The sequence below is a fragment of the Fukomys damarensis genome, unplaced genomic scaffold, assembly GCF_012274545.1.
Source record: "Fukomys damarensis isolate Sample0158 unplaced genomic scaffold, DMR_v1.0_HiC HiC_scaffold_12, whole genome shotgun sequence".
Classification (NCBI taxonomy): Eukaryota; Metazoa; Chordata; class Mammalia; order Rodentia; family Bathyergidae; genus Fukomys; species Fukomys damarensis.
In genome coordinates, this window is record NW_022900924.1 from 57,923,940 (window position 1) to 57,937,044 (window position 13,105).

Genomic DNA, 13,105 nt, shown 5'->3' on the forward strand with positions numbered 1-13,105 from the left:
GATTTAAAAATTGGTTTCCAGGGCTGGGGATTTAGCTCAGTGGTGCTGTCGCCTACCTTCCAAGCACAAGGTCCTGAGTTTAATCCTTGGTACCAAAAACAAACAAACAAAAAACAAATAAAAGTTGGTTTCCAACATTCTGCTAATGGCTGCCAAGTTTCCTTACTTTAAAATGAGCTGGGCTTCATCTCAGCACACTGTGAGGCTGAGGCAGGAGGATCGCAAGTTTGAGCCCAGCCTGGGCAATTGAACGACTTAACAAGAACCTCTGTCACAATAAAAAGATTTTTTAAACTACTGGGAATGTAGCTCAGTGCAAAGGCCCTGGGTTCAATCCCCAGTGACAAAATAAAAACAAAGAGAAAACACAAAACAGGATGTCATCATCTTCATCCCCAGGCAGAATGGATTATCCACTCTGAATTTCTTCCATATCTGAGACCTTTTTGGCCACAGGCCCCTTTTCCTGTGTTAGCCAGCATTCTTTTTTTTTTTTTTTTTTTTTTTTTAATTTTGCTTTTGGTACCGGGGATCGAAATCATGCTGGAACCACTAAGCTAAACCCCCATCCCAGTCAGGGTTCTTTTTTAGAAGCAATAGAGTTGGACACGCACTGATTTAAGCAAGACTGGAACACACTGCAAAATACCAGCAGCTGACAGATGCCCGCGGAGGGCTGGAGACCTAGGCTTGAAGGATCAGGAAGGATGAAGGAACACTGGTACTTGGACTCAGCCCGGGGAATGTCTGGACCGGCTTCCAGGCTGGGGCTCGGCCCATGGTGGCCCAGAGGCCGTTCATGTTACGGCGTGGGTTCACTGAGTTCACAGGGAATCTCGGGGTAGGGTTGTCGTGGGGACTGTGGGCTAGGGATGCCTCAGGGCTCAGAGCAACCGGGCACCCGGTGAGTCTCTCCTGGTTCCTTGATCCGCCCGCTGCATGCTTCTTCCTCCACGATGGACATTCAAATGTCAGCCTGGGCCTGGAGATCAGGCTCCTCTCGGCCGCCGCATGGGACACTCAGCCTGCAGCCCGCTGCAGGGCGGACGCCTGGGGGCAGCGAGTGGCAGAGCCCCAGGGTTCCAGGTGGCTGTCACCTTGCTGGGCCGGCTGTTCCGGGACCTGTCCCGCTCCCCAGCCCCGGCTGAGAGCACTTTCCCAGGGATCCCACGCTGGAGGACGGGATGTGAGGTTGAGGAGGCCAGAAGACCCCAGTATGAGGAGACCTGTGTTCCTAGTCACCAAGACGCAGGCCGGCCTCGCCTGCCTGCGCGCCCAGCACAGGGCCTGAGTTCCCACAGCAGCTTGGGGCGGGGCTCTCACTGCTCCCTGCCCTGGGAGTGGCCAGTATGGAGCGCACCAGTGGGTCCTGGATCGCCTGGAGGGGAAGGCCCAGGGCTTGGCTCCGGGTTCTCAGCCCCTGGAGGACTTTCCCTCCTAACTCAGTGCTCTCCATGCAGGACCCGCCCCGGTGAAGCTCTGGGGCCCAGCCACCCTGCCCTAAGGACTCCCGGTCACTGCGTCCCCTTGGCTTCTCTATAATCCCTCACTCCCCGCAGTTAATTTTTTTTTGGAACCGGGGATCAGTTGGGACCTTGAGCTTGGGGGATAGGCGCCAGAACCACTGAGTTAAATCCTCGACCCTGCAGTGACTTGTTTTTTAGTCCAGCCCTCCCTTAACTCCTGGGCTCCAGAGATCCTCCTACCTGAGCCCCTGCCAAGAGGCTGTGAGCTGACTGCCCAGCACTGCAAGTCCTTTTCTTTCTTCTTTGTTATAAAAATTTAAAACCACAATTAAGAACTATCTCCCACTAGTGTAAAAATAGCTCAGTGGAGCAAATGAACAAGCTAGAAACAGACCTTAATCCATACATTTAAGAGTTGGTCTAGCACAAGGGAGCCATTGCAAATTCCCAGGAAAAGAATTTTAGTGGTGATATAATTGGGTAATTATTCTGAGTGATAAAGTTATAACCTCATTCCCAGTGATCACCAAAATAAATTCTGCACGGATTAAACAGTTTTCTATAAAATAGTGAATCAATGAGATCAGAAAAATAGCAAATGTCGAATCTCCAAATAGGAAACAGCTTTCTAAATTTAAACATTATTTCTCAGGCTGGGGGTGTTGCTCAGTGGTAGAGCCCGGCAGTCTAAGCCAGTGCTCAATACTACTATTAATAGCAATATTTTTAACAAATTAATTACTTGCTATTTTGTTTCAGGGACTCACTGTGTTGTCCAGCTTGGCCTCAAACACATGGCAGTCCTTCTGCCTCAGTCCCCCAGGTTCTGGAATTACAGGTGTGTGCCACCATAGAAGGCTTAGTAACAATAATTTAAAAACCACGGAGGAAAGTTTAAACCTTTGACACCAACTTGTTCTGTGGAAGTCTGTCCTCAGGTGAAACAAGAACTGCTGGTCAAGGCTGGGGAGTGAGGGCAGCCCTTTGTGTGTGCCTGGAGTGTGAGGAAAGGGACGGAACTGGCCTCCCTCTGGGCAAAGGGGTGTGCAGCCTCTCTCTTCCCCTCCACGCGCACGGAATGCTGGGAGCCCGGTCTAGGGCTGCTACAGAAAACTCCAAATTCTAATACCCTGCAGCTTGCTCACATTGCTTGAGGTAAACATTGGAAGTGGAGTCGCTTGTAGGCTGGGGAGCGTGCAGGAGGTCACCATTCCGGAGGCAGTAGTCAGTGGGGTCCCCAGCCAGGTGCTGGTCCCCAAGGTCTTTCCTCCAGCCAGGGAAGAGGGGAGGGCAAAGCCAAAGGGCTTCCCATGGTCCTTGGTCAAGGGGGCTGTGCAGCGGGAGAGGTGCCCACCGCGTCTTGTCTGTGCAGATGTTTTATGTACGCGGCACAGGCACACACGTCTACATAGTCTACATGTGTGCACATGTTCCATACATCATACACAGAACGCACATTTAGCATGATTGTGCCTACATGCACAGTGCATCATCTGGAAGTATGGACTCCTCTAGACGAGATGATACACGCGTAGAGCATGTGGTGCCCAATTCAAGACACAGAAAAGACTCACCTCTTGCATCAACTCTCTCCCTCCAAACTGAGCCCACCCCCCCACCCTCTCACACCCACCTCCCTGCCCCCAAAAGGGACTGTTGGGAGATCTTCACTATGTGAGCAAATCTGTGCATGTCATCTTCTTCCTCTTTCTGTCCACAAACTGTAATATTCTATGCTCAGTGTTAAGCACTTTGCATTTTCAAGGTCATTCCACAGATGCCTGGAATGTAAGCAATCCAGAAGCTGCTGTTTCTGCTTCCTGGAACCTAACAACACTCTGCTGATTTTCACTGTCTTTTTGAAATCGAACAGATGCTTGCTAAGGTCTTATGTCTGGACCAGTGGTGGCCACTGAGTGGTGTGCGTGCTTTTCTCTAGCTTGGCTTCTGGGATGGTGTCTTAAAATTATCTATCAAAGGGATTCTTATACTTTGCTGGGGTACTTTGAAAATCTGACCAAGGCAATGGACTTTGTATTCATCAGATGCACATGCCTGTCTTAGGCGGTGCATGATGGGCCTGGAAATACCCAAGGAAACTTTGCTAAGAAATCCCAGGATGTGATGCTGTTCAGACATGTGGGACCATTCATCAAAACTTAGAACAAGCCAGACACATTTCATCAGATTTAATGTCTTAGCTAGTGTGGGAGCGGTCCACGAGGAAAGGCTTTCATACCGAAGCTGTCAAAGGCATAGAAAGGTAAGACTGAGGCAGCTCCAGGAGTTGGAAGCAGAATAACAGGAGATGAGAGTCACTTGGGTGGGAAGGGCTAATTGACTCGGACCACAATTTCTGCCACCAAATGGAAATGTGCACCTCAGGCCCCATCAGATCCACAGGACCCCAAGTTCTGTGGGGGCAGAAATGTGTTTTAGACTTTATTAGTACATATTTGTCATACATATTGACCTGCACCCATTCCCATTCCCTCCCTTCAACTCTTCTTTTCCTCCCCATTTACAAAAGGTTTGTTTCTATTTTTTTCTTCCATTCTTTTTTCCTTGTCCCTTCTTTCACCTTTCCTTGTTCCCCTTCCCATTTGAACCGGTTCTTCCTACTTCCTAATGTCTATCCATTATGCTTATTTACCCTTTGAGTTTCTTGCACAGGAGAATCAATTCGATTTTAACTTTGTGTGTCTGATTTATTTCACTTAAGGTTATGGTCTGAAGATGCATCCATTTACCTACAAATGACTCATCTATCCTTTACCACAACAGTACTCCATTGTATACAATGCATCTGTTTTATCCATGCATCTGTTGATGGGCATACGGGCAGGTTCCAAGATTTAGCTATTACAAACTGTGCTGCTATAAACACGTGTGTATGCATCACGGTGGCATGATGCTTTTAACTCTCTCCAGACGCCAGGAATCTGAAAAGCGCCGGGGGTGCACGTGTGAAGTGGGTGTGAAAGCCACAGCGCAGGCTCCCACGGAGTAAGAGGGCGCGCTGGTTCCGACGAGCCCGAGTGGGCTCTGCGAGTTCAAGCAACTCCGGACGGGCTCCTTGTTACAAAGCCCGCTCGTCTCCGACCGTGAGGATCTCGAGGTGTCCTCCCGGCACCCACGAATCCAAACTCTTGGGAGGGGGACAGAGAACATGGGGGCCCACGGGGACCAGGGATAACCCTCCTGACACAGTCCGGGAGTTCCGCCCAGTCAGCACAACATCCAGTCTCGCCTATAGCACCCCCACTTCCGGTATGTAGGCGGTGGGGACCGGAGGCTCAGCCAATCAGCGCCCTGGCCTTCTTCCGGTGTTCTGCGTGCTACCATGGAGACGGGCCAGGTCCGTTAAAAGGCGGAGGGATCTCGGCTGGCCGCGCAAAGGTGAGTCCCGCCTACCGCCTGCTGTTCCCTCCCGGTCAGGGCCATTGGGCTAGCCCAGAGCGGCCCGCCCACTCACTTCCGATTTCCGGCCAATGGGAGCGCGTGCCGGCCGGCCAGTCAGCGCTCGTTCTTTCGGCGTCGCGCGCTGCCTGGGAGACTAGAGGGCTAGCCAGGCGCGGAGGGTGCGGCTGACCAGGTTCGTGGCGTCGGAGGAGTCAGTGATCCGACTCGAGGCTCACACTTTGGTCCGGGGCCCCTGCCCCGGCCTGCTTGGCTTCGTCGCCTCCGAGGCCACGGGCTGGACGCGCTGCGGGGCGGCCAAGTACCCAGAAGTTTAGGATTAGTTACAGGAATGGTCATGTGTGTACCTTATCACATGGTGTGGAATGGTCCCTATTATCACTGGATGAAGAGGAGGGGCCCCTCTTCGCTCGGCAGCTGCCGGTGTCGTTCGGTCTGCGAGAGGAGGCTTCGGGTTTCGGAAGGCCTTCCCTGGGGAAGTTTCAGCCCCGAACAACGGCTTTCCCTCACGTCTCTTGAGCGTTGGCTGTACTTAGGGGCCAGCCTGGAGCGCGAACCTGCCCGGGCGTGACGAGGACGAAGAGTAAAGAAAATCAGGCCAACGTGTGGAGGGACAGGGGCCCCGGCCCCCTTCGACCAAGGGCCCCGAGTGACTGGCGCCTGGGCTTTAACCCCTCAGTCACGGGCACAGGCTATCTCCTCCCTCCACGTCCCTGTCGGGCAGACGGCAGGCTCTCCACGTTACTTCTCAGCCCCCTTGCACGCCCTCTTTCGTGCCAAGCGAGGCCAGTTAGGCCTCACAGTCTTCCCATCTGGCCTCCCAGGTTAGCGGGTTTCATTTTGGGAGATTTGTAACATACAGGACCCCCCCAGCAGTTTCACATTTGGAGAGGTTTCAGTGAGTGTAATGTAGCTTGAGCCTGTTTATCCCCCATTACTCAACCCTCACACCCCTCCTGTATTCTATTTGTCTTGTCTAATGATAGCTTTCCTGCTATTTTATTGCCATCATTTTTAGATTGTAGATATTTGGGAGAACGTGAGATGTTTGTCCGTGATCTGGCTTATTTTTTTTCTCTAAATAGGAATTTTTTTCTTTGTGACAGGCTCACTGTGTAGCCGGCCTCAAACTCAAGTAGATTGTCCTGCCTCAGCCTCCCAAGTGCTGGTATTGTAGACATGCATGACTCTCTAAGTAACATTCTTAATGGAACCCAGTGCACTCAGTTATGCTGCTTTCCTGCCGAAACAGTAGAATTGAGTCATTGGAACAGGAACTATAAGACCTTTTTTAAAATCTAAAAACATGACTTTTTTTACTTGAGGTAGTGTATTGCTCTTTACATTTTATTTTTAAAACCTGTAGAGATTACCACAGTAAGGATTTTTGGTTTGGTTTTTGAGACAGGGTCTTTCTCTGTAATTCAAGCTGGCCTTCAACTCCCTTTAGCCCAGACAAGCCTCAAACTCAGTGATCCTCCTGCCTCAGCCTCCCGAGTGCTGGGATTACAGGTGTGTGCCACCATGACAAGCTCATGGTGAGGATTTTTAAGCGTCTGGTTCAGTAGCATTAGCTACCGTCATATTGTTCTCACCAGAACTCTTCATCTTGCAGTTGAACGTTTGTACCCGTAAGGTCACCGGCTGTGCCCTCCTCGTGCTGCCAGCACTCTGCCCTTAGTTGGTGCCTGGCTGGCCCAACTTCCTAAAGTCCCCAGGGCTCCACACACAGTCACTGCCTTTGTAGTGCTTCATTGAGCTCCCGGGGATTAGTACAGCCCACTTCTGGGCGTCTGAGAGCCCCACAGGCATGGCCTTGGGGGTCTGTGTCTGTCCCTGCCCCTTCTCCCCTGCTCCGTGGCCTCTGCAAGCTGAGCAGCTTTTCTGTGCCGCGCCTTCCACCATGATGTTTGTGCCAGCCCACCATGGACCAAATCCTCTGAGCCCAGTCACAGAAACCCCTCCTCCCCTCTGAGTTGTGGGCAGTGTGTCCAGTAATGGGAAAGCTGACTAATTCCCCCAGTGGTACTGCACCCATGCATGCAGTGCTGAGCCGTTGCACTGTGCTGCGTTACTAGTCCTTTTGATCTTATTTTCTTAAAATCTTGAGATGGTCTTCCTAAGTTGCCCAGGCTGGATTTGAACTTTGGATCCTCCTGCTTCAGCCTCCCAGAGTGCTGGGAGTGTAACCCCAGGGTTTCCTTTGAGATTTCTGAGCCACACTGCAGTAGCGGTGCATGCACCTCGTTTCTCTCCATTCTGGCTAACGCTTGCTGTTGTGCTTTTGTGTTTTTGTGTTCATCATGGCTCCCTAGATGGTGTGAAAGCTCGCTGTGGTTTTGATTTGCTTTGATAAGCAGTGTCACATTTTTTTATGTGCTTGTTGATACTTGATATATCTTTTTTGGAAAAAAGTGGATTCAGATTTCTTGCCCAGGTAGCATGAAGTTCCTGTTGAGTTGTAAGCCTTTGTTGAGTGCTCTGGATGTCAGCCTCCTGGGACGTGTAACTGTGTGTCCTCTCTCCATCCCACGGGTGTCCTTCGTTCTGGTGCCAGAGTCCTGATTTTGGTGCAGTTGCATTTATTTTTACCTTTGTCACCTATGCTTGATGCTATTTATTGCCCCCTTGAGAGGAAATGAGGTACCATGCACATAATGTGAAGTCACCCTTTAAAGTGCACCATTCAGAGGTTTTCATTGTAGTCAGGAAGTTGTGTAACCATGGCCACAAGTGAGTTACAGAATGTTTTTGGTGCCCTAGAGAGAAACTTCAGCCCTGAACTTGTTGCTCTTTTATTTCAGAGCGGTTTTGTTAGGGGCTCTGCCTTGCTGATGCCAGGTGAAATGCAGGTCGTGTTTCAAGAGGATATCTTACTGCTTGGGTAATTTCTGGGAAATGTTTTTTCAAAAAAGGAATGGAATATGGTAAATTTATGTTCTTTTTCCTCCAGCTTTGTTGAGATATGATTGGCAAATGATACTTTTAAGGTGTGCAGTGAGACGCTTTGATAGTCCTGTCCACTGGGTTTCTGGAAGGCTTTCAAGTAGTTGAACATGCGTACCCACTTCAGAGACACTGGTATCTGAAAGATTTTAGAGTACTTTGATAACACACTTGTGTTGTTTGTCATTCTTTTTTTTGTTTTTTTTGTACTGGGGATCGAACTCAGGACCTTGCACTTGCCAGGCAGGTGACAGAACCATTGAGCTAAAGCCCCAGCCCTCTTGTTTGTGATTCTAATTTTGTTGTTCTATTTTAATTCTACATTTAATCTAGCCTGATAAAAAATTATACGAAGCCCTTATTCACTCATGAAATGAAAAACAAATATGGCCAAGAACCCGAACTTGTTTAACCGTGTATCCCTGAGTCTGGAGGGTGAAATGCTTGGTGGAAAGCACAGTTCCTGACTGAGGACAGAGGCCTCTTCCATACATAACGAGCATTTCAGTGGCTGCTGGGTCGATGAAGCTCTGTGGTGGCTGCAGGGTCTCTGTCCGAGTGGGGAATCAGTAATAGAGCAAGCCTTGTGGCTCCATCCCCTCACTGGAGTCACGGAAGCTGGTGCCAGGCATATCGTGTCCCAGTCTGTGTCCTGTGAGCCAGGACTTTGCTGACCACAACTCCGGATATCCCTGCGCTGGCTCCGTCCCTGTCTGGTGGAGTGTGATGCTCCATGTGTTTCTCCAAAGCATTCATACATCCGTTGTTTTGTTTACTTCTCATAGCTGGTGGTGTTTAGGGGGCACATGTTAGCCTGTCATGCAGATATGGCCTCTGCTCTCTGTTGGACCAAGTTTCCATTGTAAAAGAAAAATCAAGAAAGATAGCACAGTAGAAGAAAATCTCATTCATTCCCTGAGTTTGTTACTTGTGTTCCCAAAAGCTCTTTTCAGTTTAAGATCTTGTTGCTAGGATGATGAACATTGATTTGTGAATGTATCTTTTATTTATCTCTTTAGTTTTGTTTCCAATACCAGGGATAGAATGCAGGATCTTGTGCTTGTGAGGCAGGTACAGTGCCACTGAGCTAAATCCCTGGCTTCTTTAGTTTTGTTTATAAAAAAACCATGCAAGTTCCAGCACCAGCAGATGGATTCTATGGATTTGTAGGATTATTAGGTTTATTTAGATTTGAAGTACCCCAGGCTAAGCAGTCTCTGCTAATGACTTGCTCTCTTGTGCCGCTGTTTACCTTTAGATGCTGTTTGATCTCATGTGAGCTGTTGGCCCAAGATGGAAAACTTTATCCTGTATGAGGAGATCGGCAGAGGAAGCAAGACTGTTGTCTATAAAGGGCGACGGAAGGGGACGATCAACTTCGTGGCCATTCTTTGTACCGAGAAATGCAAGAGGCCTGAGATTACCAACTGGGTGAGTCAAGTGCCTCTCCTTCCACGGGGACAGACAGCTGCGACAGGAGAGGGGCAGAGGTGTCAGGATCGAAGCTGCCCTTCTCTGTAAACCTGGTCCTGATGGAATCGCTGGCCACTGCCTCAGCAGAGGAGCCTTGAGCCCCCATGGAGAGGGTGTTGCCCTGGGAAGGTGATATGGGAGCAGGCACCAGGTCCCAGCAAAGTGAAGCATCCATCGTGTGCTGGAACCAATGTGGCGAGCGTGTCCAGGGCGGTCGTCCAAGGGTCCTTCAGCCCCGGGCACACCAGAGTGGAGAATCCAGACAGAAAGTAGTAGGACCCACCTTAGGCCTGAGGGTTTACTGTGATCATCCACACAGAGATCTGTGACACAGCCGGTCATCCCAGAGCTCTGGGAAGCTGGGGAGAAGGGAGGCAACTTAATGATTCAGTGAGACCCTGTTTCAAGATAAAAAGTAGAACAAGGGCTGAGGCTGTAGCTCAGTGCAGAGGCCCTGGGTTCAATCTCTGGTACTACCTCAGGAAATGAGACTGTGACGAGCCAATCTTTGGTTCTGCAGGGTCCACTTGTCACCTTGTTTCTGGTCCCTGAAGGATCAGCCCTTTCCCTCCTGTCACATCTCCTAGTCTGAGCCGCAGTTCCCTCCCTGGTGACTCTAGGACACATGCTCCTGGGCTTACTGTCCAGTCCCAGAAGCCCCCATGCTGGGTCCCTGGGGCCTCAGGGCTAGGGCTTTGCACCTGCTGCCTGGGACCTCTGCCTCCCCCATCTTATCGTGCCTGGGAGGTGACCTGTGGTATCACGAGGGGCCAGCAGTGAGCCTGAGGGTGACACTTGCTGCTCTGAACACAGCCTCCCTGTGCTCACTCCAGTACCAGTGTGTGTCACCTCGTGCTGCGTTTCTGCCTGTGTCTGGCTCTGGGTTGAGGTGTAACTCAGTGTGAAGACCCTGAGTTCATTAATAGGCCAGAAAACCAGGGCTTTTTGTACCAAATACCTTTAGGGTAAGCTAGGCTATGATGTTTGGTGGGTTAGGTGTTTTTAAATACTATTTTCTCTTGAGCTGGGTGTGGTGGCGCATGCCTGTAATCCCAGCTCTTGGGAGGCTGAGGCAGGAGGATTGCAGCGAGTTCAAGGCCAGCCTTGGCTACATAGTGAGTTCAGGGCCAGCCTGAACTACAAAGGGAAACCCTGCCTCAAAAAGCCAAAAACCAAAAACCAAAACAAACAAAAGAAGAGATTATTTTCTTTTGAGACAGTGTCTTGCTACGTTAGTAGCAGCTCCATGTTTGTTTTATATTTTCACCTTGTCATGGATCTTTTGAGTGTAACTAGTTGTAAGTCAAGAACACCTGTACTTTCACTACCAGCAGCAGCTACTTCTGTGTAAATCTTCTGGTTATTTCCTAGAAATTATTGTTCTGCAGCTTGTATTTATAAAATGTGTGTTCTCCCTTCTGCAGTGCTGGGAATTGAATCCAGGGCCTCGTGCATGTTGAGCAGGTTCTGTGCCGTAAAGCGGCACTTCCAGCCCAAACACGCACTGAAAGATTGTATGTTAGCATTTTCCCATGTGATCAGCCCTCCTAACCATTATTTCTAATACCTGTAAATACGTTTCTTTATCCATTTCCCAGTTACATATTAGTGTTTACTTAGGTGCAAGGGTTAAAGAAAAAAGATGCGTTCTTTTTGAGAGTGCATGCTGTTTTTTTAAGAATATTATCATTTTAATTAAGTTATTGACTTAGATTTTTAATCCAACATGGACAAAGCCTAAATGCTGTGTTTCTGCAGGTCCGCCTCACCCATGAAATTAAACACAAGAATATTGTAACTTTCCATGAGTGGTACGAGACCAGCAACCACCTCTGGCTGGTCGTGGAACTCTGCACAGGTGAGCCTACGTAGGAAGCTGTATGGGAAGATACAGGGAAGCAATGGCAAGTCTTGGCTGGTGTGCTGCAATGGGCGCATAGCCCTTGGTCAGCCCCCACAGTCGAGTGTCAGATAGCCGCTGTTATTCTATACTGAAACCTCAGTGTTCGGGTTTAATTGCAGTGTTGGCATTTTACAATAAATAAGTGATTTTTGGGTTGTAGTTTGGGTACTCGGTCTCTAAAAGGTTTGCTATCACTGATAAAGGGTGTAAACCTTCTTTTTAAATCTTCTATTACAACGGGAAATAATATCGATACTATTTACTATTGAAAATCTTGCTTGATAGGTATATAGGTATTGGGGAAAGGTAAAATAAAATTGGGGAATGGTAAAATAGATGGAAGGATTATATGAAATTCAATTTGGAGTGGACTTTTTTTTGACAATTATTTAAGACCTTTATTAACAGGTGCTTGCAGTTTGTTGACTTTTTTGAAAAAATCAAGTTGTAAACTTTTATTACAAATTAAAAATGAAGTTCTTAAAAATCTCAACTTGACCAGATATGAAACAATTTAAAACCTTTAAAGGTGTATTGAGAAAAACCAGGCTTTTTTAAAAATCACGTTTGTCATTACCAAAAAGAGACGTCTTTAGGTAAAAATAATAAAAACCCCATGCTGCATAGATAATGCAGATAGTTCTAGTTATCTGGTCAATGGGCAAAAAGCAAGCACTTAAGGTCTTCAGTTCCCAGTCTTTTGTTCATTTCTTATTGCTGGAATTTCATATTCGTTTCTTCTTGCTGGATGACTAAACCGGATGATGGCAGAGATGTGAAGCCGGTATTTACTCAGCCCCGCCCTGCTCAGCCTCGGAGCACGAATTCTCAGGTGGTGGCTTGGCTGCTTTAGTCTCTTTGCCATCTTGTGGTTTAGGGTTCTCTGGGCGTCTGCGTCGGTTTCCTTATCCTCTTCATTGCCGTCCTCTCTAGGCTGTCTTTGGCGAGGAGGGCCCCTGCGGAATCGCGGTCTGTAACCTCGATACAGACTCTGTCTCACTTGTCTGCCTCGCTCTCCTGCACCCTGGTTGTCAGCACCCTCCATCACTTCTCCCTCACAGGGGGTTGGAATACTGTGGTCGACACCCGTAGGGTCTCCGATGTAGTAAGCTGGGAACCTTCGCCTGCCTAGGGCGGGCGTTGTTGGGCCTGGCCTTCGGGAGCACTCTCCGATCCCCCATTCTTTTCCCCACGCTCACTACTCTGGTAATTCTGCTGGTCATTGCGTGGAGGACCCTGCGACGTGGATAGCGTCTGTAATGGTGACGGTCTGCTGCATATTTACTGCCTTGAACTGGAACTCCACCGGGGCCTGTAACATTTGCTGCCTCCGCACCCTTTTCTCCTTCAACAACATCAAACTCCACAGTCTCTCCATGTCCTACACTGCGAAGGGACTTCCTGGGGTTATTCTTCTTTATGGCAGTCTGGTGTACAAATACATCTTCCTTGGTGTCATTCCTGTTGATGAAACCATATCCGTTTCTTACATTGAACCATTTTACTGTTCCCAAAACCTTCGTTGCGATGACCTTCTTGTCCCAGTGGTGCCGGGCTTGGGGCTTGGTGTCGGCAGCGCTGAGGGGGCGGCAGGCGGCTGCTGGGTCTCTGCCTCCATGCTCATGGTTGCGGTGATGGCAGCTGCGGCTCCTCCCGGGGGGTGATGGTAACTAGGCCTGCGGCGGTGGGGCTGCTCAGGGCTCTGTGGGGTCTGCTGTCCGCTCCCGCTACCGATCGAACTTGGAGTGGACTTTAGTATGTTACTAAAACACCTACATAACAATTTAGGACTATTTTAGTGTGATTAATTTGTCTTACAAGTTTTTCAGTAAATAAAAAAGGTTAACTAGCTGTTATTTAGCTAATAAATTTATAAAATAATCTTTGTTTCTATGTA

At 49.0% G+C, this 13,105-nt stretch overlaps 1 protein-coding gene and 1 pseudogene across 9 annotated transcripts in view; one reads left to right on the forward strand and one right to left on the reverse strand.

The window, feature by feature from the left end:
* The first annotated feature begins 4,875 nt into the window (after positions 1 to 4,875).
* The window catches only part of Ulk4 (unc-51 like kinase 4), a 340,955-nt gene continuing 332,725 nt past the window's right edge, over positions 4,876 to 13,105 (forward strand). For 3 of the 9 annotated variants that reach the window (XM_033762652.1, XM_033762654.1, XM_033762655.1), the window contains exons 1-3: positions 4,916 to 5,061; positions 9,091 to 9,263; positions 11,064 to 11,163. In XM_033762652.1, coding sequence (XP_033618543.1) covers positions 9,126 to 9,263; positions 11,064 to 11,163 — 238 coding nt within the window. In that variant the 5' untranslated portion in view covers positions 4,916 to 5,061; positions 9,091 to 9,125. Of the gene's footprint in view, positions 5,062 to 5,282; positions 5,711 to 9,090; positions 9,264 to 11,063; positions 11,164 to 13,105 lie in introns of those variants that run through there. The other 6 variants (XM_033762656.1, XM_033762658.1, XM_033762653.1 and 3 more) reach the window with 6 other exon arrangements.
* Positions 11,604 to 12,847, reverse strand: LOC117285740 (annotated as a pseudogene).